Source organism: Phlebotomus papatasi, chromosome 1, assembly GCF_024763615.1.
Source record: "Phlebotomus papatasi isolate M1 chromosome 1, Ppap_2.1, whole genome shotgun sequence".
Classification (NCBI taxonomy): Eukaryota; Metazoa; Arthropoda; class Insecta; order Diptera; family Psychodidae; genus Phlebotomus; species Phlebotomus papatasi.
In genome coordinates this window covers 32,835,715-32,862,933 of record NC_077222.1, presented here as the reverse complement: position 1 = coordinate 32,862,933, position 27,219 = coordinate 32,835,715, and the positions used below count along the sequence as shown (strand labels likewise).

General features: G+C 32.2%; 1 protein-coding gene across 2 annotated transcripts; it reads left to right on the top strand.

The window, feature by feature from the left end:
* On the top strand, positions 1-27,172 carry LOC129798845 (adiponectin receptor protein). 2 transcript variants are annotated; one of them, XM_055842248.1, is made up of 5 exons: positions 1-310; positions 10,905-11,471; positions 16,758-17,320; positions 17,440-17,507; positions 23,518-27,172. In XM_055842248.1, exons 2-5 carry the CDS (start codon positions 10,931-10,933, stop codon positions 23,582-23,584), a joined length of 1,239 nt encoding a protein of 412 aa, XP_055698223.1. In that variant the 5' UTR covers positions 1-310; positions 10,905-10,930; the 3' UTR covers positions 23,585-27,172. The 2 variants fall into 2 exon arrangements, with proteins under 2 accessions (XP_055698223.1, XP_055698224.1); XM_055842249.1 differs by having other exon boundaries at positions 1-552.
* The last annotated feature ends 47 nt before the right edge of the window (positions 27,173-27,219 follow it).

The window sequence follows — 27,219 nt, the reverse complement described above, 5'->3', positions numbered from 1 at the left end:
TCACAAAAACAAAGAAGAAGAAGAAGAAAAGTGGTGCAGAAGTGTGTTCACGAGTGAAAAATTTCTCACGAGCAATTTTCTCACGGTTTTTCCACGCAGTTTTCTATTCTAAGTGATTTTTTACCAAGTAAAAAGGCAGAGAAAGGGTGCAGTGTTGTGAAATGATGTCTGTGGTGCAGTGAAATTGGCTGAAAACTTGGGAAAAATCTCACTGCAAAAACCAACAAATTACACAACGTATTTTTTCTGCGCCTGAAATTCATTTTCACGGACTTTTTTCCTGTGATCGTCAGCAGAAATCCAATCCCATGTAAGTTTTCCACCTAATTGGTCAGGTCAGGAGCTTTGTGAGGTGATCCTGGGGCGGAGGGTGGATTTTTCTGGATGGGGAAAAAATCGATGAACGCTTGAGTTAAAAGGACTTTGCACTCGATTCATTTCTTGCATTTGTGAGTCCAAAGTTGAAGAAAGCAGCTGCATTTCCTATTTTCTCCAGTTTTTCCTGCTCATTTTCCTCCGGGATTGCTTTATTAGGAAGTCACTGGGGAAGAGGTGAGAAATATTTGAGGAATAAAAAATCCATTTGGCAGCTTGTTGCATAATTTTGCGTCTCTGCCAATTTCGACTTTCCATCGAAAAAAAAAACTTTCCCTTTTTGGCGCATTTCATCAATTTTCTGCGTTTCACCAGATTTTCCAATTGTTTTTCCTGCCCATTGGGAAAACACCAAGAAAATATCCTGTAAATTGTGCCACATAAACTAACTGATTGACTTCACCTTAATTAATGCAAAAATTGTGATTGTTTTCCAATTGCATACTTGAGACTTCTGCTAATGTCGCGCATACCATTGCAAAGTGTCGCATTTTTCCTCCAAAAATGCAATTTTTCAAAAATACAAAAAAAAAAAAAATAAATCCATGAAAATATTCAAATCAGTTTAATAAGTTTCGTTACAAAGAGAAATTTATCAATTAATGCGATGCGTGCCAAGTTTCGCCCTTGTGGGACTTTCAAGGAGTTGCGATAAGGAAAATTAGAGAAGAATTATGTGTTTTTTACAGCTTTAAATCGATAATATTTTGCATTTGACTCTGAATTGATGGAAAAGTAAAAGCAATAATTTGCATTTTAAACAATTCCTTTCTGGAATATTATAAAAAGAAAATTAAAGAATAATCTTATTGCATGGGTCTCATCGGTCTCGTATACAACAAATAATAATAAAAGCAAGGATTATTTTCAATAATATTGCCTATGAGAGTGACAAAAATTCATTTGTGTGTTTTTTAACATAAAAATAAAAGATTATAAATTTTAAAAGATAATACAGTGCTGGAAGCTGAAAAATAAATAAAAAATCACTAAATTTATCATTATTTTCGTTAATTTTGCGATAAATCTTTAGATTAATTATTTCATTTAATCAGTCTTTACGAGTTTATTTACATTTTCTTACAAAGTTTATTACAAAGTGTCAAATGTCTTAAAGTGTTTGAGATGAAATGCAAAGAAATTTAGAATAACAATTTTTGAAATGAAATCGTTAACTTTTGTAAGCTTTCTTTAACGTCTTCAAAGATTTAAGGCAGAAGTGTTCAAGAACCGTTGAAACCGAATAAACGTCAAAAATTTTATTTTGGTAGCGTTTTGGCCATTTATGTACGTACATGCTTCATTTAACGTTTATTCGGTTTGAAACGGTTCTTGCACGCCTCTGATTTAAGGGGTTACATGAATCAAACAGACTGGAAAACACCATATTTTCTCTAACATCTTTTTTATATAAAAAAATTTATTTTAAATCAAGTTCTTAGGCATATAAAAGTACAGTTAAATTATAATTTCTGAAATTTCCATTTAAAAATGTTGCAAATTCAGTTTTTTATGAAAAAAAAACATTCTTTTCTTTGGACAAGGTTTCTCAGAATAATATTCATCTGACGTCAAAAAACTGAACATTTACTGAAAGCTGATAAGTCAAACTCGTACTTGAACGGTACATTTTTTAAGGGGTTACATGGGTCGCTCATTCTAAAAAAAATCAGCATAGGGTAAGTGTGCCAAATTTCGGCATAGTTGCAAGCGTCAAAGTCTCAAGTTTGAAATGTAATATTTTAAATACAAATTGATTTTTTTATTCCTTCTTCTGAAAGAGTGTTGCTTGGAACTTTGTAAAGACTTTACCGTCTTTATTTACTCTAAAATCATTCCGAATACATTTTAAACTGAATAAAAATATAGACATAGCTTTGGTGCCCTATTTCGGCCACCTTCATTCTCATAGTTCCTTGCCCTTCGGGAATTCTTTCAATATCTTTTTCACGTCATCTCGTTTGTCGAAGCTACATTTTTTGTTATTCTTTTGCATTGTATAATCTCTAGAGTACGTAAAATCTAAAAGTTCATGGAAATTCGAGGAACAAAAAAAGGTGGCCGAAATTGCAAGCTAGCCGGAATTTGGCACACTTACCCTATTTTCTTGACATCTTTTTCCAACATAAATAAACAAACATTTAATTTGAACTCTTTAAAAGTAAAACATTTTCACCATATTTTCTGAAAATTTCATTTAAAAATATAAAAAATTCAGCCGTTGGGACCTGATTTTTGGAGACAGTTTTCGAAAAATTACTTAGTTTTCGGTGGACGACATCTCAAAGTATATTATCTGACATCAAAAAACTAAATATTATATTTCCTATTGGCTGATGAGTTGAACTCGTACTTGAACGGCATATTTTTTTTTATTTTGATAACAACAAATTTTACAAGACAAATGTGTCTTGTAAGTGTAAATTACGAAAGTGAAACACAAAAGTGTAAATTACGCTGAAAATTGTATTTTTTTGTATTAAATTCTGCTGAAAATCCAAATTTCATTGAAAAAATTACCGTTAAAATACGAGTTTAAATCATCAGCTAACAGGAAATTTTGTTTTTGATGTCAGAGAAATTTTGTCATTGTGGAATTCTTTGCTTTTTGAATTAAATACTTAAAGACATATAACACTTTACACATACGAATTAACATTTCAAGACTGATTCAATTTGCTCACAGACGAAGATCGATTTTCCAAAAAAATGTCTTGGCTAAAAAGTAAATTTCTTTTCATATTTGCACAAAATGCTGTTAAGGGTAAGATGGGGTAATTCGAAATCGTGTCTAATTTGTAATTTTGAGATTTTCTCACTGTTTCAAATGGTCAAAGAGAAAAAGAAAACCTCCAAGAAGTATTAAGGCTTTACATTCGAAAGTATTTCTTCATTGGTTCTTCTTTTTACCATCAAAAACTATTAGGAAATCTCAAAGTACCAATTCAGATATGATTCCAAATTACCCCATCTTATGCTAGGGGAGACTGGAGCAAAATTTGTCAAAACGAAAATTTCAATATTCATTTTTTTTTAAAAATAAAAGAGACTGAGGCTTGAAATTTTTATTATAGATAGCCTTCACAAAACTTTTTAAACTTAAAAAGTTTCAAGGGAATCGAGGAAGGATTATGTAAAATAAAAAATAATGAAATTTTGAGCCCTATTTTAAGAATATTTGGCTTACAGAAAATATCAACACTGATTAGCTCAATTTAAGCACATTTCTCGTTAAGATAGAGAAAAATTATCTGTGACAAAATTCTAGAGGAATAAATTTCTCATAAAAATATGTCTTTGATATTTTTACCGTTTGCGAGAGTAAAACGTCATAATTTATCCGAAGACTGACAAAATTTGCCCCAGCGATTTTGAAAATCTCCACAAAATCGACTTTTTAGAAAATGATTCGAAAATTACATTTCTTTCGAGATAGAGGAAAATAGTCTTCTGCAATGTTGTAGAGCAGTAAATTTCCTATAAGAATATGCTCATTATAAAACGTTTAAGTTTTCTCAAGTTTGACAAATTTTGCCCCAGTTATCCCTTATATTCGAAAAAGTCAATTTCGAATTTTTATACTAAAAATTCGCCTGTGATTATAAAGAATATGTCAAGGGAGTTACTCACTCAGTATAATTATGAAGATAGAGTAAAATGGGATAATTTGAAACCATTCCGAATTTTTGAACATTTGAAATTTTTTCACAATTTAAAATCTATAAGAAAAGACAAAAAGAAGACTAGCAAATACAAGAAATGGAACACCTTTTCTTCTAAAACAGTGAGGAAATCTCATAATTCCATATTGGAAAGGGTTTAATAATGGGATAGGGATAGGAATATTATAAGCCTATATAATTTGGTATTTTGATTTTTGAAAATTCGGTAGAGAGAGTTAACTAAAGATGAAGAACAATACTTTACATAATCGAGAAATATCGAAATAACTTCGAAAATCTACCAGACTTTAGTTGAAAACGCAGCCGAGGGGATTAGATTGGACGGTAGGGTGATTTTATCATAGAAACCAACCACAATGGGATATTTAACAAAATTCAGCAGGCATAGCTAATAGTACTCGATTAAGCAGGACATAAATAACGAAAATTACAGCCTTTTGTAACTTTTTTTTTATAATATTGTATTTTTTTAAATATTGTTTCTCATAAGGGAAAAATTATTAAAATATTTTCGCGAACTTTTTTGCTTTAAAAACTTTACAGACGTAAATATTAATTTAGTAAGACATTTTTTTTACAGATTTTTCAATGAATGATTCGGTAAAGTTGTACGTGTTTTATTACTAATTTTATTGACAATTAAATGAGAGACGATAAATAGTAATTGACCATGCTTTTTCGGTCGAAAAACCAATTAAACTTTGTTGATAAATTATTTAAAATGTTAACAGTTTTGAACTGAACGAGCGGAATTTAATTAGTTTGACCAGTGAAAGGGGTGATAAAGTGAACAAAATTTAGCTGCAGCGGTACTATAGTGCACTTTTCTATGTACTATTAGTGCATTACAAAGTTCAGGCAATAAAACTGACCTATTAAATAATTAGATGAAACTTTCTTATTTGTTCAATTTTCGGTTTTTAGTGATTGTTTTGATAATTAAATATGCATTTCCAAATTAATCTCGCACATATCTTTATTTGAATAGACAAAGCTAATTACACATATCTGTTATCATTCAATTCTATCTGCAAGTGATAAATATTTTGCTGTTAAATCTTAATTAATTTCAAAATGTTCAGTGGATGTTTATTTATTTTCAATTATAAATATTTTTCGTCTACTTGAAAATGGAACGAAGGAGGAAAACTGCAATCTTTGCACCCTTTGAACTGCACGCGAAATTTCACAGACAACAGAAGATTAATTTGCATCATATGCTTAGAGGGCATGCTAATGGGAGACGCGAATCTTAATAAAAAAAAATTGGCGTTTGAACTTGAAGGCGAGAAAAATGGAAAAACTTGTATATTATAGTGAAACACGTGCTTCTTGCTCGTAGTCAGTGGAAAAGCTCTGCGGTGCAAAAAAGAAATCCCACAACTTGTTGACCTTGCTTGAGGAAAGAGTCTTGTGAGTCTCTATCTCTCACACGGATTGAAGTATAGAGCGTAGAGAGACGGAGATAGTGAATCTTTGTCCTATTTGATAAGCGTTATCAGTTAGGGAGCATTTTGGCAAAGATCATGCCGCAATCACAGCTATTGCCATCTGTGGTACAGTTTGCCATGTCTAGTCAAGCTCATGATCAAGGGTACATGTTTTGAACATCTCTGATTTCGGAAATGATCAGCCTTCAAAACTGATCCGGCTGACCGGTCGACCGTATCAAACTATAGCTCCGGTTTCAAAAAATAATATCTCGACAATTTTTATTACTCATACTCAGCAAAAATGCATTAATTAGTATTGGCCTCTACCAGATTTAGAGGCCAAATAGTTACAGCGACTTGCAGTTTATGGACAAGTCGACCTTCGCATCATTAAGATAACCTTCAACTTTTCCACATCTGTTAATTTCATAGGAAAATTTGTAGCGTTGTGAGATTTCTGTGATTATAGTGAATATTTTAGAAACTGTCTAGGCCGATTCTTTGGTTATATAATACAATGACCTTGAATAATTCCTTCAAGGTCAAAGGCAAATGTAGTTTTGCAAGAAAGGTTTTGGAATCCCAAACAAGTCTGTATACCTTCGAAACGGTTGTAAATCGAAAATAAATGTCCAAATTTTAATTATTAATTCTTATGTGCAACACACAATAACTTTTGTTTGTAAATATGTTTTCAAAATTTCCTGTGAGAGAGAGCGAGATGACTAGATCTACGTTTCATTCACTCTCATTGAAAAGTGTAAATGTAAAACATATTTACAAGACAAAAGTTATTGTACGTTGGTCATTACGCTGTTTTGGACACACTTTTATTTGCTCCATAAATCGTCTCAAATTGACTGTGAATCTATTAAAACCCATTAATGTAAAATGAGTAATTTAAATGATAAAATATTGTGGGAATGGATTTAAAAAGAGATTTTTATAAAAACGTGGCAGTACATCTGGAAAACAAATTAGAATTGCATTGAATTCGTTGTTGAATAAAAAGCACTTTTCAGACGTCTTATGAATTACATATTTTCCGTTTCCTGAATCCTACAATATTAATTAAACAAAGCTTATGGGGAATATTTTAAAAAAGATTTAAAAATATGAGGTTTCGAGATTGTGAAATAACATTTTTTCGAATCTGTGTAAACATTTTTGATTTAGGGATGATTTTCAGGCTTCGCACTTACTCTGGCCACTGACATTTCATATTCTTCCCATATTCTTTTAATGAATCTGACTTATCTATGGCAATTCCTAAAAAAAAAATATTTCAGATTCATTAAAAGAATATCGAAAAAATATGATGCCAGAGCGTGTGCGAAACTTGAAAACCTTCCCCTACATCTACACTATTTTATCAATTTTTATATAATTATCTAATTTCGCGGATTGGTTATTAAACTAATTTATGAATTGCTAGTATTTGTGACAAAAGCATTGAAAAATAAGACTTCAAAGATTTGTGAGAATTTTGTTGTTATTACCATATTGAAAATTTACCGCTCTAAATTTTTGCTGTAGTTGTAGTCCACTTTTCTCTATTTCAAAACGAAATGTTTTTTTTTTCGACCCACATTAAAGTTGATTCTGCGTATATTCCCAACAATGTTATTACTTGCAAATATTGGAAGGCAAGGGATAATTTGTGATATTTTGAATGGCTTTCATTGTCTTTTGATCCAAAGACAATGACTTTTATTCGATATTAATTTGGAAAATGGATCTAAAACACATTAAGTCTAAGTTTCATTACTTTCTTTTGGGTATTGGTTACCTGCAAATATATAGCACGATTCCTAATTATTTATTAACCAATATGAATTTTACAAAATATCGCATGCTTGAAACTATCTTCCCCTAAATAAATTTTAGAATATAATTTGGTTCAAATTATCAATTATTTCTTTTTTATTCCTTGCACGGGTCTATTATTTAAATTTTAGATGTTTAATAAGATTCTTGAAAGTTATAATTTGGTTGTAATTTTAAGTCATGGTCTGTTTTATCCTGGAAAATACCAAACTTTGATAGTTTCCGCTTGTCACATTTTGCCCCAGATGCCCTACTTTTAACGATTTTTCAAGGTTAACGGTTGAATCTCCGATACATTGGAAATAGTTTTCGTCAAAAATTCATTTTATTGCTCAAACTCCAAGTAGAGAGCAGTATATAATACCTCGATCTCGTGAATCAGTTGGTTAGAGCGCCAACGGTGTGGTTGGCGGTGAGATTTCTGACTCGACAATCGTAATTGTGCATTGAATCCCGCCCGGTGCCGGAAAAATACCAATAAATGCACTGCATTTGATTATCAACGCAGTGAAAGAAGGAGCTTTTGTTCCCCAGTCTTGGGAACCCCTCATAACTGCCTTGATTTCTTAAAAATGATGTCACGCTTTTTGTTTATCTATCCATTCGTCCATCTGCCTGTCCGAGCGTGAATATGCCTAGAGGAAAAACGGATAGAGATAGAGGCTTGAGACCTTCGGGAAATCCCGCAAAAGTCAACTTTGGTTGTTTTGTTTTCTATTTTTTCATTTTTGGATATGTTTTAGGAGTTACCTATGCAAATATTTTGTCCTTATGTGTCTACACACTAGAAGCAATTTTCGTCAAATATTGCCTTTTTTTTTTTAAAAAAAAATCTGACGTTTCTGCCTACAAGGATAAGGGAAAGTTTCTTTCAAAAGGCATTTTTTTAAAGAAATTTCTCATAGAGTGTAGAGGCCGTTAGATGAAAATACCGTTGAATCATTCCTAATAACGGCTTTTCGAGGTCAAAGTTTTTGGTTTCAATCCATTCTAAATCGAAAATGAACCGCCTAAACAAGAGAAGGTGATACAGAAATGAGTTCGGCATTAAGAGATCTATCGATACAAATACACATTCACTTTAACTGATCCAATCAGACTGGCCTGTTCTGTACTTCAGACACACAGAAGCCGAGATATAGAGCTGGGTGAATGGGGAGTGCATAGTGGCCCTAAATAAAATGGCCGCTGCAGCTAGGCTTTAAACCGACCCATAGACAAGTCAGATCAAAAGGTATAGCTTCCAAGTCACGAGTTCGCGCATTTCCACACACCATTAACGCTTTACCGCATCTTTTTTTTTTTTTTTTGAAAAAATCGCCCGAGTTAAGATAGAGAGAAATGTTAAAATACCCTTCAGAAAACTATTTTTGTTGGAAATTCCTCAAATTTAGAGGTCGTTAAACAGCTGTGCAGAGTTATATTCTCAGCCACTTGGGGAAAGTATAGCTTCATTTGAAAAGGTCTTGGATATCCGAACAAGGTTGAATCGGTTTTAACCGATTCTGTTTCGGTTATTTACCAATAATATATTCTTATCCGAAATTCAACTGTTTTAGTCTTACGCTATTTTGAGTTTTTTTTTTAAATGACTTATAAATTGATTTCAATTGAACCAATGAATTTTGCCATCTTTGTTTTCTTATTTTTTAGTATGATGTAGGAGTAAGGGCCTTGACAGACATGAGGATTAGCCGAGAGACGGCTTAGCGTAATTATATTAGAAATTATGGTTAAACTACGTTCACATAATTTTCCACTAAGTCGTCTCTCGGCTTAAGTCATAAGTGTGTCTAGGGCATAAGGTTAGACGGGGAAATTCGGAATTTTGTCTATTTTTGAACTTTAAGATTTTCTCACTATTTCTGATATTCCATAAGAGAAAAGGGAAACCACGAAGAAGTACAAGACTTTACATTCGAGAGTATACTGTTTTCGTTATTTTTTTCCTTTTGCCATATAAAAATGTGGAAATCTTAACCCTTTAACGACGAGACAGTTTTCGCGGATCGAAAATACGCAATAAAAATGAAAAAGATGATTTCATTTCTGTTTCGGTGTATTTTTTACCTCTATGAGCGATAGGGACAAAAATAGCCTAAAAATTTAAGTAATTTTTCTGACGATAACAATGAATGATAATTTTCACTCTAATGAAAAATATTATGTTTGAGTATTGTATTTTCTTTTTCCAAAACGGTTTTGCTTAAAAAAATTGGAAGTATAAAAAATAATTCAAATTAATTTTTAAGATGAGAATTTAAAAATTCGCCATTTTTTAGCTTAAAAATTTACTGTATAGCAAACAGCTAGAGACTTGCAAAAAATAACCTAGATTCCTTCAACCTTCTACTTTGAAATTACGTACAAACATAAGGAAAATTAACTAGGTAGTCAGGAAAAATAATTTTCTTTATGGGACACCGGTGTTCCAATCGTCCTTAAAGGGTTAAAGGTCCAAATTAGACATGATTCTAAAATACTCCATTTTACCCTACATGCGTGTTTTTTTTTTTAATTTAAAACAATGTTAAACCCAGTGAGCATCAAATGCTAACCGATTTAAATTCAATTGAAAACGTAAAAATTAAATTACTTTAAATTAGTAAGGAAGTGTCCCCATATTCTTTACATATTCCCGGCGGTCCAAATAAGTCTGACCAAATTGAACGAAACTCAGAGAATAACTTGAAAACTTGAGTGAGTTGTGTAGAAAATCTATATGTTTTTTTTTGAATAGTGGATAAAAAAGGCTCTCTCTTTATATTGCTCCAGCCAATTATGATGGCTTGGAGACTGAGCCGAAAGCTCTGGAAAAAGTTGATGCATTTTCTCTGAGTGATTTTTCACTTTCGACGATTTCCGGCTCCCATTGATTAAATTAGTTGAAAACATGTATTTTCAGCTGAATACTGCTAAACTTAAAACGACACTCGTGAGGCGAGGCAGTGCCATTTCCATGTATTTAGTTAGCACTTTTTGTATAAGCCCATATGAGGAAGAATTCTTAATTTCTATTCCTTTACAAAAGATTAAAATCAGCAAACGCGTAAAAGAGCTTTTAAAACGCTACTTTAGTTAAACAATTATATTAGGAGTATATTACAGTGCAAAGCAAATATTGCTATATTAATGATAAAAAAACGGTCAGTGATTAAAAAAACGATGAATAAATGTATATCTGATGAAAAAAAATAATAGAAGTATAAAAAAATAAATAAAAAATAAAACGGCGCTAAGCAAGAATCGAACTCGAGACCTTTGCGTTACAAGCACCGTCCGCTTGCCCGCTGCGCCACTGCTACATCTGCTAGTTCTAGGACTTTCTTTATCATATACAGTTTTACATGCAATCATTCTGGTCGCTTTTCTTAAAGGAAAAAAAATTAGCACTTTTTGAGTATGACACAATCCTTATGATGCCCATCCCCGTCTATGTTCTTAATATGAAGCCAATCAGAATTTGATGACTCGATGACCTCCCTTGTAATAAAAGAATCATAGCTCGTATAAGCGTAAATAGGCTTATCACTGGTTTTTTGGCGGGAAGTTAACGTGTGGAATTCCGTGTTATTTGTAATTGCAGAGGAGTGTCTCAGTTAGGCATTGATCATGTCGCAGTACAGTGAATGTGTCCGAGAGACACCAGCCACAGCTCCGGAAAGTCGAAGTGTCCTGGCCCTAACACTCATGGAGGATCTGTCGAGTCTGAGAAAGCGACGAGCGTGGAATCCGGAAGAGGATTCACTCGCATCGGCAGACGATGACATTGATTTATTGGACATGGGGGATGATGATGATGATTTGGGGGAAGAGGAGGAAGATGGAGCAGGTTGTCCACTGCCATCGACTCCGGAGGACAATCAATTGCTAGAGGCTGAGATGACGGAAGTGTTGAAGGCTGGAGTGTTGTCTGATGAGATAGATCTGGGTGCTTTGGCTCACAATGCAGCAGAACAGGCAGAGGAATTTGTCCGGAAGGTATTGGAGGCTTCGTGGAAGGTTTGTCATTACAAAAATCTCCCACGATGGCTCCAGGACAATGACTTCCTCCACAAAGGTCACCGTCCACCACTTCCGTCCTTTGGTGCCTGTTTCAAGTCCATCTTTCGCATTCACACTGAGACCGGCAACATCTGGACACATCTACTAGGTAAGTTATCTCCCTTCTCTCCCCACAAATATCACTTCCTCCTTCTTCTGTTTTTTTTTCGTTGTTCGTTGCTAAGCGTTAGTTCTGACGATAATTCCTATATTGACCATTACTGTTAGTGAGCCAAATGACTTGATAAAACACTCGAAAGTTATTCATGTGGAGTTCCATTAATATGTCGTATTAAATGGGGAAAAAATGGGAGGTGAAAAAATATTGTTGTAAATTATATTTGTTTTGCTTCACACGAATAATCCTCATGTTATTCCACTTTATTTCTGGTCTTCTGTGCACCGGACCAAAAAAAAATCTTCCACTGAATTTAACATGGGAGTTATTTTCAATTAGGAATAGTTGAGAAGATATTCCTTATTTAACCATTTCTCATTTAATGTATATCAACAAAATTATCTTTAATGTTGTTGAATATAACTTTTTCTGTTCTCGAAATTAGTTTCATATTGTTCTTATTCATTTTTATTTTGTTTCTAAAATAGACTGTGAAAGGAAAATTCTGGGGAATTTTTTTTGTGGTAAATTTTCAATGTTACGTAAAAAACTGAGGTTGGATTTATCGGTAGTTTTTTGGACACATTATCTTTAGCCCACATATTTATCTCAATAGATAAGCAATGTGTCAGGTTAAATTTACCGCAAATGATCGTCAATTCTTGATGAAGTTTTGAATTAATGGTAGAAGGTGACTCAGTTGGGCTGTCCCAAAATTCTAATGATAAGAATATGATAGATTTTACAAGGATTTACAATGAATTAATTTTAAACTTTTAGTATGAGGTAATTAATTTCTAATCATTGCTCATTAAGATGTAAATTTTTTTTTTTTGCAAAATTATAAAAAAAAAACAAATGAGCAAAAGATAATAATGAATAGGGAGACCGGGTCAGAATTAGTCATACGGCGTTCTCACACTTGCACATTAAAATTTTAATGTGATTCACATTAATTGTCGCTTGTGAGCGTCCAAAATATGTTATTTGTGTCTTTGAGTCACTTAATATTTGGGGTTTTTCTATTTATTGATAAAGAAGTGGACTTGGCCTGCAAAAATAAGTTTAAATTTACCTAAATCATAGATATTTTTCACGTTAAAAAATTAAAGAGAAAATCGCATTAATTTTTGGAATTAATGCTATAAATCAATTTATATCAAATTTTGCGGGCCAAGTCTACCTTTTTATCAACAAATAGATCAAATTTTGAATATAAAATGATTCAAACACACAAATTACATATTTGGACTCTCACCAGTGACAATTAATGTGAATCATATTAAAATTTTAATGTGCAAGTGTGATAACATAGTAACACAAAGTAATTAAGATGTAATCATTGCAAATTGTTAAGGCGCGAATTAATATTATTACTTACTTATTCTTTAACTACAAAATAACAAAAAAATAACAATGAATAAATAATAGTAATAAAAATAATGTATTATAAATACTGGAGATAAAGTGTTTCATTATTAAAAATAATAAAAGAGTTAGTTAAGAATCTCACCTAATTATCTATTAGAAGAGCGCGAAGAGACACCATCAAATACGTGTCTTAACGATCAGTGAATTTTAATAATATTTAATAAAATATTTCATAAATCATTTATTTATATAGTGTAACTACCTAGGAAAAAAAATTGCGTCCAGAATTCTAATTAAGCACGAGAATGAAGGAAAATATTATTAAAATCGAAGCAATGGCAAATTTTCCGTGCGTAAATTCGTACGATTCGTACACAAACTGCATAAAATTTCGAGATGCGAAAAAATGTATTTTCATTTTTTTGTACTATTTTTTTAAGAAGCATCATTGAAAGACTAAAGTAATATTTTTTTTTTTATTAGGGGTCCATCTGGAAGATGGATTGCCCCGAAAAATCTTTTACCGACTGCAATTTGGACTATGCTTAAATTATCAAAAAACAAAAATCTTATTTTAAAATAAATACATAAATTTTAGCCTTAACTAAAAAACTAAACACTGAGGAAAAAAGGGGGTGCGATTAACTTTTTTTCCTCATAACTTTAACATTTTTTAGAAGTAAAAATATATCAACATCTTTTAATGTCAATTTTACACCTTTTTGAGGGTAAAATTAACATGAAAAAGGCTAACTTTAACGCCCAATACACCTAAAAAGGTAATATTTACACCGATTTTGTATCAATACTGCAGGGTAAAATTTACATTTCCGGAATGTTATTTTAACTTTTTTGGATTTCTCTCAGTGAACAAACATGATCCCTAATAACACTGCAAGATTAGATTGAGATTGGATTATCTAACGGAACGGCTTTTTTGTGAGGTTAGAAATTTTGCTAGGGGAAAGTGCCCATGCTTCATACGATTTCAAGCTTCTTATAATTACTAATTTTAACTGCTCGAACTCCAAGAGAGAGCAGTTTTAACAATCGTGTTTTTTTTTTCAACTTCTCTCCATCCTGGCTGCCAAACGGTAAGAGATATTGATTTCCGGTCTTCGGTGACCCCCTTCCAGAAGTCAACCTTCTCTGTCGAACTAACTTACCTAAATTACGCCCCCACCCCTTCTAACCCCACCAAAAACATGGTTTTATGACTTTGCAAAAAATTGGCCTTGACGATTTCGTTCGTTTTTGGATATGTTTCGGAGGTAGTCCAGCTGAACATTTCGTCCTTAGACACTAGGGCGTTTTACTAGGAAAAAATTTTTTTGGCACTATTCTCACGGTGCTGTATTTGATGAGACAAGAAAGTTTTTCTTCTACGACCATATGATCAGACGCTGTTTAGAGGTGTCTGAACGGCCCTCTCTGTAGTGTAAAATCCGGTAAAATCAGAAGTTTGTTCTACAGAGAGGGTCGTTTAGCCACCTCTAAACAGCGTCTGATCATATGATCATAGAAGAAAAACTTTCTTGTAGAGCACCCTCAGAATAGTGCCAAAAAAATTTTTTCCTAGTTGAAACGCCCTATTAGACACCTATCACCGGAAAAATCGCCATCTTGAATTATTCAAGGTCAACCAACCTGGAAGACCTAATCTTTACCGGATTTTGACAAATTTGGACATTTTTGAAACGATATTTTGTAATGATAATTGTAACGATATTGTAACGATATTTTGTAACGATAATAGCTCTATTTTGAAAATACTGTTTTTCGCACTTTTTCAGTCTTTTGAACCATATAAAATTTAAACGGTAAGAGATATCAACTTCTGGTCTTTAATGACCCCTCCTCAAATGACATTATCTCGAACCCAACCTCTTTAGTTTTTCCCCTTTCCCCTTCATGTGTTCACTATCCCCCAACAATAGATCAAAAATGAGGTTTTTCTAATTTTGCATAAAATTGGCCCTGAAGATTTCGTTCATTTTTGGATATATTTTGAAGGTAGTCCAGCTGAACACTTCGTCCTTTGACATCTATCACCGGAAAAATAGCCATCTGGAATTATTGAAAGTCAAAGCTTAATTTTACCCGATTTGTTCAATTAATTAATTAAAAGGTTAATGATTTTTTGAAACCCTCTTTATGAACAATTTTCAACTTCAAGATGGTTTTGTGGTGATTTATAGACAAATTTAATTTGACAATAATTTTCTATACATCAGAATAACTTGCGAAAAGGTATATAGGGTAAAGGCTCATACTTTGGTCCAGTCTGCTTCTAAGCATCGATGTTCCAAGTTTGAAGTGCGATATTTTCAATACTAATTGACTTTTTTTGTTACACTCTTTTCAGAAGGATTGTTTAGAAACTTGGCAAGCTATTTATCTTTTGATTTTTACTAAAATTAGTTTTAATACGTTTAAAAATGAATTGATATATAAAGATGAATTTGACTCTTATTTTGGACAACTTGGTTATTAATTTGTACAACTTGGCTGTAAATTTGGACAGCTAATCCGCCTCAATAGGATGCCCATTGTTCTTCATTTCATGAACCAATCTTACCAAGTCCTCTTCCTGGTCATGTAAGGGAAATGTGGAATGTCACAAGAAGCCCGGAAACTTTCCATATCTTTCATTAAAGTGAGTTGACTTCGGTACTCCAAGTACGTGCGGATTCGCTCATTCCCTGGCCTTTCCGGGAGCCTTTCAAAGCATTTATCGCTCCAAAACACCTGTCTGAAATAAGGAGTATCACCTCACTGGTGAATCTCTTAGAAAATTGCCCATTTTTCACACGAAAAATATAATTCACAAGGCAAATCTCACTTCAGGTCAAATGTACAAATCACCACTAATGTGAATCAACATAATATTCAATGAATATTCAATAATATCACTCAAAAAAACCGAAGAAACATTGTTAGTACTTTATCACAGCTAAATAAGACTGAAGAAAACACGAAGTTCCGTCATATTTCTCGTAAGCAATTGCTCACACTGAATTTTCAACAAAGCAATTTCAACTGAAATCATATTCAAAATTTAACGTATTTAGTGTTAAAATTTTCCAAAAATAACAAATATTTAGATAGAATTCATTATTCATCAAATATTGGAATAAAAATCCATCATTTTAATCAATTTATTTTTAGTGTCCAATTTTATACTCAAAGTGTCCAAAGTAAGAAACTGGACAAAATTATGAGCCTTTCCCCTAATTGATTTTTTTCGGACTCCGATAGGGTCAACGAATCCAATGAAGTCAACAGGCCTGGAAATAATTAGTTGACTCTATCGAGGTCCCACAGTATTTTGAAAAATTAATAAAAATGCTTTTTATTTAAGATTTTGATATCTTCCGAATCTAGACTCAACTTCTAGTTTCAAACTCGTGTAAATATAAAAAAAAATAGTGAAGTAGAAGAGATTGCGTAATGCTGTATTAACGTGATAACGATATTTTCCGCCCTTTGAGCTTGAAGATTGATTACTTAATACCAAATATTACCAAATTGTACCAAATATTTTTGGACATCTCTTACGTGCCATTCTGTTTAATATTTTATTGAACTCTCTTGAAAAACGTGTGTTCTAAATTGTGCACAATCATTCGAGAAACTGATTTGCATCTCTCTGTCTTTATCTCTCTCTCGGCTGGAAGGCATAAAGAGGTTAACTGAAGGGTTAAGTAAAGTGGTTCATTTATGATGAAGCAACATCAAATATATAAACTGCGATTCATCAAACAAATAAATTTGTCTTAGAATGACGTCTACATGAATGATGATTTTCTATCGACGTCAAAAAATCAATGAATAAATAAATTTTAATAAAGTTGATTTTTCTTTTAGAAATTGTTTTTGTGAGATAATTTTTTTTCTGTCTTGCAGGATGCTTTGCTTTCGTGGGAGTTGCCTGTTACTTTCTCACTCGTCCTTCGATTGAGATTCAGTTGCAGGAGAAATTGATCTTTGGGGCATTTTTTGCTGGAGCTATTGTTTGCTTAGGATTTTCTTTTGCCTTTCACACACTCAGTTGTCACTCTGAGATGGTGGGGAAGTTATTCTCGAAGCTGGACTACTGTGGAATTGCTCTGTTGATTATGGGATCGTTCGTGCCATGGCTGTACTATGGCTTCTACTGTCACTATCAGCACAAACTTATTTACTTGAGCGTCGTGGTGGTTCTGGGGCTTCTGTCAATCGTTGTATCTCTCTGGGATAAATTCTCTGAGCCCAATTTGAGACCTCTTCGAGCTGGTGTCTTCATGTGCTTCGGCCTGTCCGGGATCATTCCTGCCATTCACTATGGACTCATGGAGGGTTGGTTCACGCAAATCAGTCGAGCTAGTCTCGGTTGGCTCGTCCTCATGGGCATGCTGTACATCCTGGGCGCCTTATTCTATGCTCTGCGAGTCCCTGAGAGATGGTTCCCAGGAAAATTTGATATTTGGGTGAGTTTTTTTTTCTTTTTGTAAAACAAATTTTAAAAATAAATCACAAAATTGGATTTTATCTTTTGTACCTTTTTTATGAATGGAAAAGCTCTAAAAATTGCTTCTTTTATTTTCAGTTTCAATCTCATCAAATATTCCATGTGCTCGTCATTGCTGCTGCTTTTGTTCACTATCACGGCATCAGGTAATTGACTTTTTTTCACCCCCTCAATTGTGTTTTTCTTTTGTTATTGTTAGGCCAAACATAAACGCGATGAGTCTTTTGACGGAAAGTCTCTAAAAGCAAGGTTCTCCTTTAATCCAGTTTGCAGTGTGTTTTTTTTCTATTTTTTGTGAATGAACATAATTAAAAATAATTAAATTGAAGTATTGCTTTTATTAAAAATCTATTTATAAATTAACTTTACAGTACCTGCTCAAGAAATTAGAAACATTCAAAATCAAAGTTTTTCTTTTACTACTTTTTTTAAGGGATTTTTTTCAAAATATTTTTAATTTAGTTAAATTAAATCCCTTTTTGTAATATAAGTAAAATTCAATGATAAGCCTGAATTAGCTTATGATTGGTGTGATTTTGTTATTGCAAATTCAATTTTTAGGCAAACTCGAAAAAAAATAAATCGCTCCTTGGAAATTACAAGGGGCCAACTCACTTTTTGGCGATTTTGGGGTTTTAATGCACTCAGACAGAGAATTTAATAAAATTTCAGATGATATGAGTCAATAAATTTCGTTATTAGAAAAGTTTTTCAACATTTTACTCTTTATGATTGCTTGCGCGGTTTTGTTTGAAGTCAAGGGGCACAAAATAGATTTAACGTTCAAATTTTTGTGAAACAAGGGACTAACTCAAGCAAGTTGATCCCGTGTCATTGTAATTTCATGAAAATTTGCGCATCATTTAGAATGACAAAGAGCTAACTCATAAAAAAATATATTTTGAAAGGTAAAAATAAGTAGGGGAAAGTGGTCTGCCTTTGAATGCAGCAGCCTTTGAATATCGTAATTTTTTCAGTTTTCTTTAAAGCATAAATTCTTTTCTATTAACTATTAGATAGCTATTCATAATCCTCACAAGTCATCAAAAAATGCAGACCCTAGCTCTTATTTTCTAGGTGCTAGGGCAAAAAAAAACGAAACTGAGCTCTAAACTGTAATTTTAATGTGTCACAATTCATGTGTTTTTTCATAATCAAAATAATTTTTCGAACAAATATTCTATTGTGAGTCATAGAAGGTTATTCTTGGATGGTATTTCTCCAAATACATTTTGATTCAGATGAGACAAATTTTGTGGGTGATAAAAGTTTAAAAATATTGCTCTACGGCAGCCTTTGAATCTTAATTATGTGTGCCTTTGAATCCTCTCTTTACATACATTGAAACGTCTGACAGCTTCCTGTCCGGGAGCAGAATAGAACTCCTACTTTGGTCCGACGAATGTCATACAAATACTTATAACTTGCTATCTTGCTCCGGCCGGGATGTTTCAAACTGACAATTGGCAACTTCAATGGCGTTTTATTACAAATTTTCAAGTGAAAAACAGAGCTTCAGAAAAATGTAAAAAAATTTGTTGTATAATGACTTTTGACTACAGTGGTGGTTTTATTGAGTGCATTAGGGTTCATGCTAATCAATTATGGGCCGTTTAATGTTACAGCCCTAATATTCTCAGTGAAAAATTAAGATTCAAAGGCTGACCAACCACATTCAAAGGCAGACCATGCAGGCTGCCTTTGAATATATCGACATCACATTTTCAAGTTCCTCACCAGGAAAAACTGAGGACTTGCGAGTCCTGAATGGGGTAAGCATAGAAGCTTAATGAACAAGAGAATTTTTTGGTGTAGTGCAAAGTAAAACTCATGTAGTAGTTTACTCTGAAAAAAATCTCAAATTTTGAACATCATTTTTCGTTCAAAGGCAGACCACTTTCCCCTATATTTCGATGTTTATAATAATGCTCATACAAATAGAAAAGAATTAAATTGTTTTTATTAAAATACTTAATTGATCTAATTTATTTATGCAGTTGAATCTTTCATGCTGTCTCCTGAAAAATGGCTCAGATTGAGTTGGCCCCTTGTAATTTCCAAGGAGCGAAATATAAAAATAAAACTTCGGTTTATAGAAACGTAAAAATACCTAGATAAGCTTATGGTAACTGGCCTGGTAAAACATTCTAACAAACACGAGAACTATTCTTATTTATTATTATTATTATTCAATAATAATCTAGTAAAATACAGTAGAAACTGGTTTAAAATTGTTCAAAAGCGATTTTCAGACTTCAGACTTGAATAAGATGATTGATCATTTTCCCTAAGGCCTCGAATTCCTGAACAACAACCCTTGAACCCAGTTTGAAAATTATGAAAGATCAATAACCAATTCGAAGTAAAAAAAAAGTTAACGAGATGTCTCCAGTTCGATACTGGGTGGTGGTAGGAATTTTTCCTATCTCCCGTCCGGAGAAAACTGGATAATTTGAACTTGCTCTGATTGACGATTCTCTGTACATAAATACGATAAATACAATGAATATATTGAACAAAAAGTTCGTATAGATAAACCGTATCTGCGCTTGATGACCACTTAGGATTTGAAAGCCTTTTTAAATGAATGTCATTTCGTTCATGAGCCTAATAGAAAGTTTTTTTTTAAAGAAAGTTAACCCAAGATTCCGATATACTTCTAAATTGTGCATAAAAGGGGTAGAAAGGCATTTGGGGTATTGCTCGAATTCGTGACTCAGAAACTATACATCAAATGTACTTTAGCATTATTTACCATTTACCGGTTCACAACCGATTTATTGAACAGATTGAATCACTCAAAAGATCGCCCAAAATAGCTTAGGAGAAATATAATTAAATTTCGGATAAAAAATAGTTAACGATTATGAACCGGTTCATTATCGATTAAGAACTGATTGGAATCAATTCAGTTTTATCGGAAATTCCAAGACCTTTTCAACGAGCCCAAGCCTGATACACTCTGGTGAAAATAAAGTGATCTAATTGATCCAAATTTGATCTTTTTGCAAAGGATGGATCAAATTTCAAATTTTGAATGCACATTTATCGTAATAGAACATATTTTATCATAAACTTATTACTCACAACATATTTATCTTATCAGAGTGAACACCAAAGATGAATTTTCATTGTTTTTATTCATATTTATTATATAGTTAAAAAAGTGATACTTTTCAAATGAACCTTGATGATCCCGTGCAGTGTACCATTCAGTTGAAAAATACGCTTTCCAGAGCCCTTTTATGCTTTGATCTTGAAAAAAAAAACGATATCAGGAATGATTTAAGAATATTTTCTTATAAGGACGAAATGTCCGTCTGGGTAATATCTAAAACATATCCAAAAATGAAAAAATCGCACAACACATTTTCGATCAATCCCGAAAAACGTGGATCAATGAATTTGTATTTAATTTTGTGTGACGATTTGAAATCAAACGCTACAACACATTTTTAATGTTAACAATGGTGTTTAGAGAGTTCAATTTAAGCAAAAGAATTTTTATAATTAGTACAGGTTCTTCACAGAAGATCTAGAACATGTTAATTATGATGCTTGCCCTGGATGTCAAAAACTGACGAAAATGTTGAAGTAAAGATATTTTTGCTTTCAGTTACATTAAAATGCCTAATTTTTAAACTAATTATCCGCAGACAGTAAAATATGGGAATAATTTTTGCTCCTTCTTTATTTCTAATTTACAAAGAGAAAGCACTTATATATCCTAACCGTGATTTATTGTCCCTAATTCCATCAATTCACTGAATAGTTGGTTAGTTGAATCCATAATTGCTGTAATTTTCCTTGAATTCTTCCTTTGCGTTAAAATCTTTCTAAATGTTTAAATTTGAGAAAATGATTAAACTGCACTTGATTTAGATTTAGATGACAAACCCGTAACATTGAAATCCTTATTCAAAGGCCTGATATTGATAGTAGCGTAAATGTTCTAATTCAAAACCATTCCCAGACGCTTTAACTTTGACAAAAGTTTCAACACATTAAGTTCATATTTTTTCTCAAGAGAAATTTCTAAATTTGCTCCTTGACTCTTCTAGAATGTTACTGTTTAGTGAAAATTCTTTAGATGTAATTTGAAAACTTCTTAAATACAAGAAAAATACGCGAGTGTAAAATGCTGCAATTGGAAACAAATTAATCCAAATGGAGACAAGAGAAAGTTTCTAATTGGAGACAGACAGTGTAAGTGAAATCGCGACGAAAGGCTTCCAAAATCTTGTTGAGTTGCTCTTGAGTGCAGGTTTTGTTCTTATTCCTGGTCTTTTCTTCTTTCCTATCTAAAACAATAAGAAAATCTCTCCAAAAAATTATATTTTCGGGGTTTCCTATTGAAGCATTTGCAGGCACTTCAGAAAAACCCTTTTTGTCCACGAAATAGGTAATTATTTCATTTGAAAACTTCACGTACCGTTAGCAATAAAGATTAGCAATTAATTTAACTGAAATTAGCCAGAAATGTGACATAAATGTTAAACAAAACGAACAAACAGTCACTTTATTGTGTTTTTCATTGAAAAACCTAGTCGATCGATGAAAAATTCGATGGTGAAAAGTTACACTTTTAATTTTTCTGAGAATTTAACAAATTAAAATTTGTGAATGAATGGATTTTCGCTTTATTTGGAGCAAAATCAACTAAATAATGAAACTGTGGTATAGAAAATATATAAATATAATAATTTAGTAATGTATTTATTGCGAAAACAATGAGGTTTTCATTTGGAGTAGCGAAAAATTTCCATTTGGAGCAGGTTTTGAATTAGCTTAATTTACCCTACTGCTCGAACTCAAAAAGAGAGCAGTTATATAATCGACCTTTTTACCAATTTGTCAGCGCTATAGAGCTTAAACGGTCAAAGATATTAATTTGCGGTTTTTGGGATCCCCAATATAGAAAAACAAAATCTCCATAAATTTCTTTCTTATATCCCATCTTCCTCTGTCTCCTCAAAAATCATGTTTTCTGGTTTTTCTCAAAATTGCCCCAAAGCTTTTTCAATTAATTTCGGATATGTTTTATGGCCTCTACACACTAGAAAAATTTATCTCCATATTGAATAAAATTCCCTGTGCTTGTGTGGGAAAAACTCTTCAATATGGACATAAATTTATCTAGTGTGTAGAGAGGCCATTAGATGTAGCCCAGGCGAATATTTTGTCCAAACATACCTATGACCGGAAAATTCACCATTTTTAAATATTGAAGGTTAAAGTCAATCGCTATGGAGGGCTCATTTTTTGACCGATTTGGTTGTATTTGGATTATTTGGGAAGATTTGGACTTTTGTCATCAATTCAATTTTTTACCAAATTCTTTCTAATCGATTAAGTAATCATAATTGATTTATTTTTCTCGATTATCCCGTTTTATTTGCGCGTAAGTATGTTATTTCTTAGCCAATTTTCTAGTTCAAAATTATTTTTCGATTTGCGAATGAATTTAATCGGTAATAAATCAATATGCACCCAAAAAAAAATACGAAAACATAATTTACGGATAGCTTTATCTCATGAGTTCGAGCATTCTGCAAAGCTGGGACGCTTTCAAAACCGTTTCACCAATCAGAAAATATGATAGAACTAAAGTTTTTATCTTAACGATTTTTCAAGGACAAAAGATTAAAAGACTGTGGAGAGCGTATTTCTTAACTGATTTAGACAAATAGGTATTCATTTTAAAGGTCTTGAAATTTCGGAGAAGTTAACCAGTTTTAAAAGGATATGAATTGACAATAAACTTATTATAAACCAATAAGCAAAATAAAATTACGACCTGCAAAGGAATCAAAAACTGGTTATTTCCACGAGGAAAGTTTTCTAGGAGTTTAACAAATAGAAGAAGAATTATGGTTTTCTTGAAATCGAGCATTCCGCTCAGTTGAGATATCCTTTGTTAAAATCATCTTAAAAAAATAAAATTATTCTTTTAAAGGATTTACAAGGAATTCAAAGAAAATTCTTGAGTGTTCATTTATTAAACCAGGTACTGTAGTCTCAAAAGAAAACATAAATAGATTTTTTCTATTGATTTAATGATTAGAATTTCAAATGTCTATTTGAAAAATTACTTGATATTATTCAGAAGCGAACCGGCAGAGATTAAATTAAATAAAAATCCTCTTTTCTTTCCAGCGAAATGGCCATGTATCGTGTGACGGTAGGAGAATGTCAGGTTCCTCATCCAGCTATTGCCTTTTAATTGAGAGACATTGATTAGGACAAAAGAAAAATAGTATTGATAACTCTGGAGCATCATTGTCTAAAATACTTTCTACAGGTAAAAAAGAAAACTGTGTATCATTGTTGAAGGTAAGTTAATAAAAAAAAGAGGATAAAGGATGCAGATTGAGGACAAAATACAAAGAAATCAAGACGCTCTTAAAGTCAAAATAATTGTAATTTACATAATTTATAGTGTTAGCTTAAAATAATTAATTGAAAATGATATACACTGATCGATGAATCCACTGGGAGACAAATTTGTTTTCTTGAAAAATGAAGTATTTACTATCTCGAATATTTTCATTTTTCATTTTTTTGAAAATTTATTTTTTTCGTTGGTTTAAAACAAAAAAATGTATACAATTATTGAGGTTTAATTGATTTTGGTTTTTTAAAAAAAATTTAGAAGTGAAAAATCTATTGCGGTTTATTTTATTGAAATTTTATAATGATAAATTTTGTTGATGATATCACATTTGTTTTGCCGATAGCAATGGTTTCTGTCACATAAAAGACATTCAAAAGTTCATTTAGTAGTCATTCTTTCCGATTCGATTAATTTCTCGCTTCTTTGATCAAGATTAACAGATTTTGAATGGAAAAATCCCAAGATATATTAATTTGTCTGGTGTTTTGTTGATCATACTGAAGGAGGAATGGAAGTTGAAAGTGAGATTGAAAATTGCCAGAGGACTGAAGCGCAAGTTGTTGTGTCTAACTTTTCCTTTCAAATTTCTTTTCTTTTTCTGTTTACTGGCTTAATTGCAATTAATTTGATCCGAGGGGAATTTTCAAAAGATTTTTTTCCGCTTCATATTGATCAAATGGTGAAAGAGACATACACACAGAAAAAAATCTTGTAGATTTGGTTTCAATTCAAAACAACCATTATTTAGATTTTTTTGTAACAATAGTTTGTCTTTTTAATTGCAAAGCATTGGGCATTATTTTACTCTACAGGAACCTCATTTGGAATTCTTGTTCTGCAGAAAGGTTATTATTCTTTTTACTGAATATTGCCTTAAATACTTTTAGGACACGCCCCTTTCGAGAGATATTGAAAATACATAATTTATTTACCTTTCAATTTTGATAGAACGTTTTCGATGGCAAGTATAGTAAAAGAATTTTTCTCTAATTGAAATTGTTGGCAAGCTCGGGCAATATTTTGTCGAGAAAAAATTAGATCACGCCCCTTTATACACCAAAAAATTTGATACCACTGTTAAAAATAAGGGAAAGTGTCTCGGATTGATACAAAATAAGTGTTGCAGGAGCTAATTGGTTTTGGCCATGGTTAAATTTTCGATTAACTGGTCAATCCGACAAACGAAAGACAATAACCAGTAATCAATTAATGATTGGTTACGATCGAGAGTTTGACCTCTGAAATACAGAAATATTGGATTCAGATCTTCGGCGTTCGTCAGAGGTAGCTTCTTTTTTCATTTGGAAACTCAAATTTGCAGAAAATTTGAGTTTTTTCAATTAAGGAAAAGAAATTGCTTCTGACGAATACCGGAAGATCTGAATCCAACATAATCTGTCAGATATCCTAGATTACAAACATATCCCTCATTTAGAACAAATTCCTTGGAATTATTTAAAGAAAAAGAGACATTTGACTTCTTGAATTCTTGAATTATTCGTTCCAGAATTGCAAATCTTGAAATCCACACGGTTTGTGTCTTGAATACCACGGTTCCAAGACGTTTGATAGATTTGTTATATCGGTCTTGTTCTCACTAGAGATATTTATGTCCATACTGAAGCAAATTGCCTACGCTTGATAGGAAAAATAAGCATAGTGTCTTCAAATTTCCCGCGCCCCAAAATAGTATACATTCAGGCGTATTTTAAGAATGATTTCATAGTTTGACTCACAAAAGTAGGCAAACTTCCATAATTGTATGCATAATCTCGTCAGGTGCATAATGCCAGGACTGAGTGTAATGTACGATTTCCACAATCGAAAAAGCCCTTCTAAAACTTATACAGTGATGTGGAACATAAAAAATCGTACAGTTCCATCACAGTCTAAATGAAAAGCAAAATTCTGTCAATCAGCATAAGTTCCACATTTGGTTGACCATGGATTGAGAATCTGTCAACGGATATGGTTGATGCTCAAGCTTTGACCAAGTTCCACATTTTAGTCGCTTCATAATAAAGAAATTCCGTCGTAATCTAATTCGTTGTCGAGATCTTTTCAATTATCGGTTTGTCTTTACTTGGACCTAAATTAAGAATCTCTGCAGTTCTAAACGAGTTCCACAGCCGAGACACTTGTCTTTCAGTCATTTAACCTAGATAATGGTGTGAATGATTGATAATTATTGAATAATTTCTATCGTATGGTCGTATATTTTTTTATTATAATAAAATAGCGAAACATAGCCCAAGATTTTTAATCGACACAAGTATTCTGTATGGATCAATAGACATCTCCGGAATTCGGAGGAGCTTAACTTAAGATTTTTTGAATATTTTAACAGCCTACAAAAATTCTACAGATTTTAACTAAAACCCTAAATCAATCTTGGTTTGCGGTACTGTTGTAGCCCTGCCGTAATAAGTCGCAATAAGTAAGCCGTATCCCTCTGTTTTCTGATCAAGTAAAAAATGAATTAAAATTATGAAATTATATCTCTTTCGTGGGACGTGATCAAAAATATTCAGGCAGAACTTATTTCACTTTTCTTGTAGTACTTTTCTCTTAAAGAACTTTGAAATTAAATAAAGTTTCAGCGAAATAATGCCCAGGTTTGAAGTTTTGCTTTGGAAAGTAGTGTACTTTTTAGTAGATCCTTCTGAGAGTATACCAAAAAAAAAATAACAAAAAAAATATCTTATTAAGACAAGATACTGTGACAGTGAAAAAAAAGAACTAATAATTGTAAAAAAGAAAATCGTAGAGTTATAGCCAATGAGTCATAGGTAGTGAAGAAAATGAATATCAATAATTTGTAGTGAAAGAAGGTGGAACAGTATAAAATAGTAAAAAGTTTGGGCATTGTACTTTGTTTTACATTTAAAAATGATATCCACTTAATTGAGAAAAAAAAACAAAAACAGGAATAATCACTTGAATAAAAAAAACACAATGGGACGTGGATTATTCTCAAATAGAAAAATTTTCAAGATAGAATTGCACATAACATCAATAGTTAATGAAAATCACCCAAAAAAAGATCATATTTTAAATAGGTTCACCTAAAAAGCTTTCACTATTTGATATTTTTTTGTCATCATTCCACATCATTAAAAAGAAATAGGAAAAAAATGCTTTTGCGGTGGATATTCTCGATAAATTGGGATTATTCAGCACAAAAGATTAAAGGAAATTATTAAAAAAAAAACATGGAATTTATCCAAGAATGTCCTATCCAATCCTATATAAAAAAAAGAGTAAATTATATAAAGAAAAGATGGATCAATGCAAAGTAATTAATTTATTTCCTAATTTATACCAACCAACTTGACTTGTAAAATGTATAAATTACAACCAAGAAAATAAGGAGACAAAGTGTAAAACAATAAATTTTGATAAAAATTCAACCATGGACTTTAAACTTAGTAAAAGGGTGGGGCACATGGAGTAAGTAAACAAGA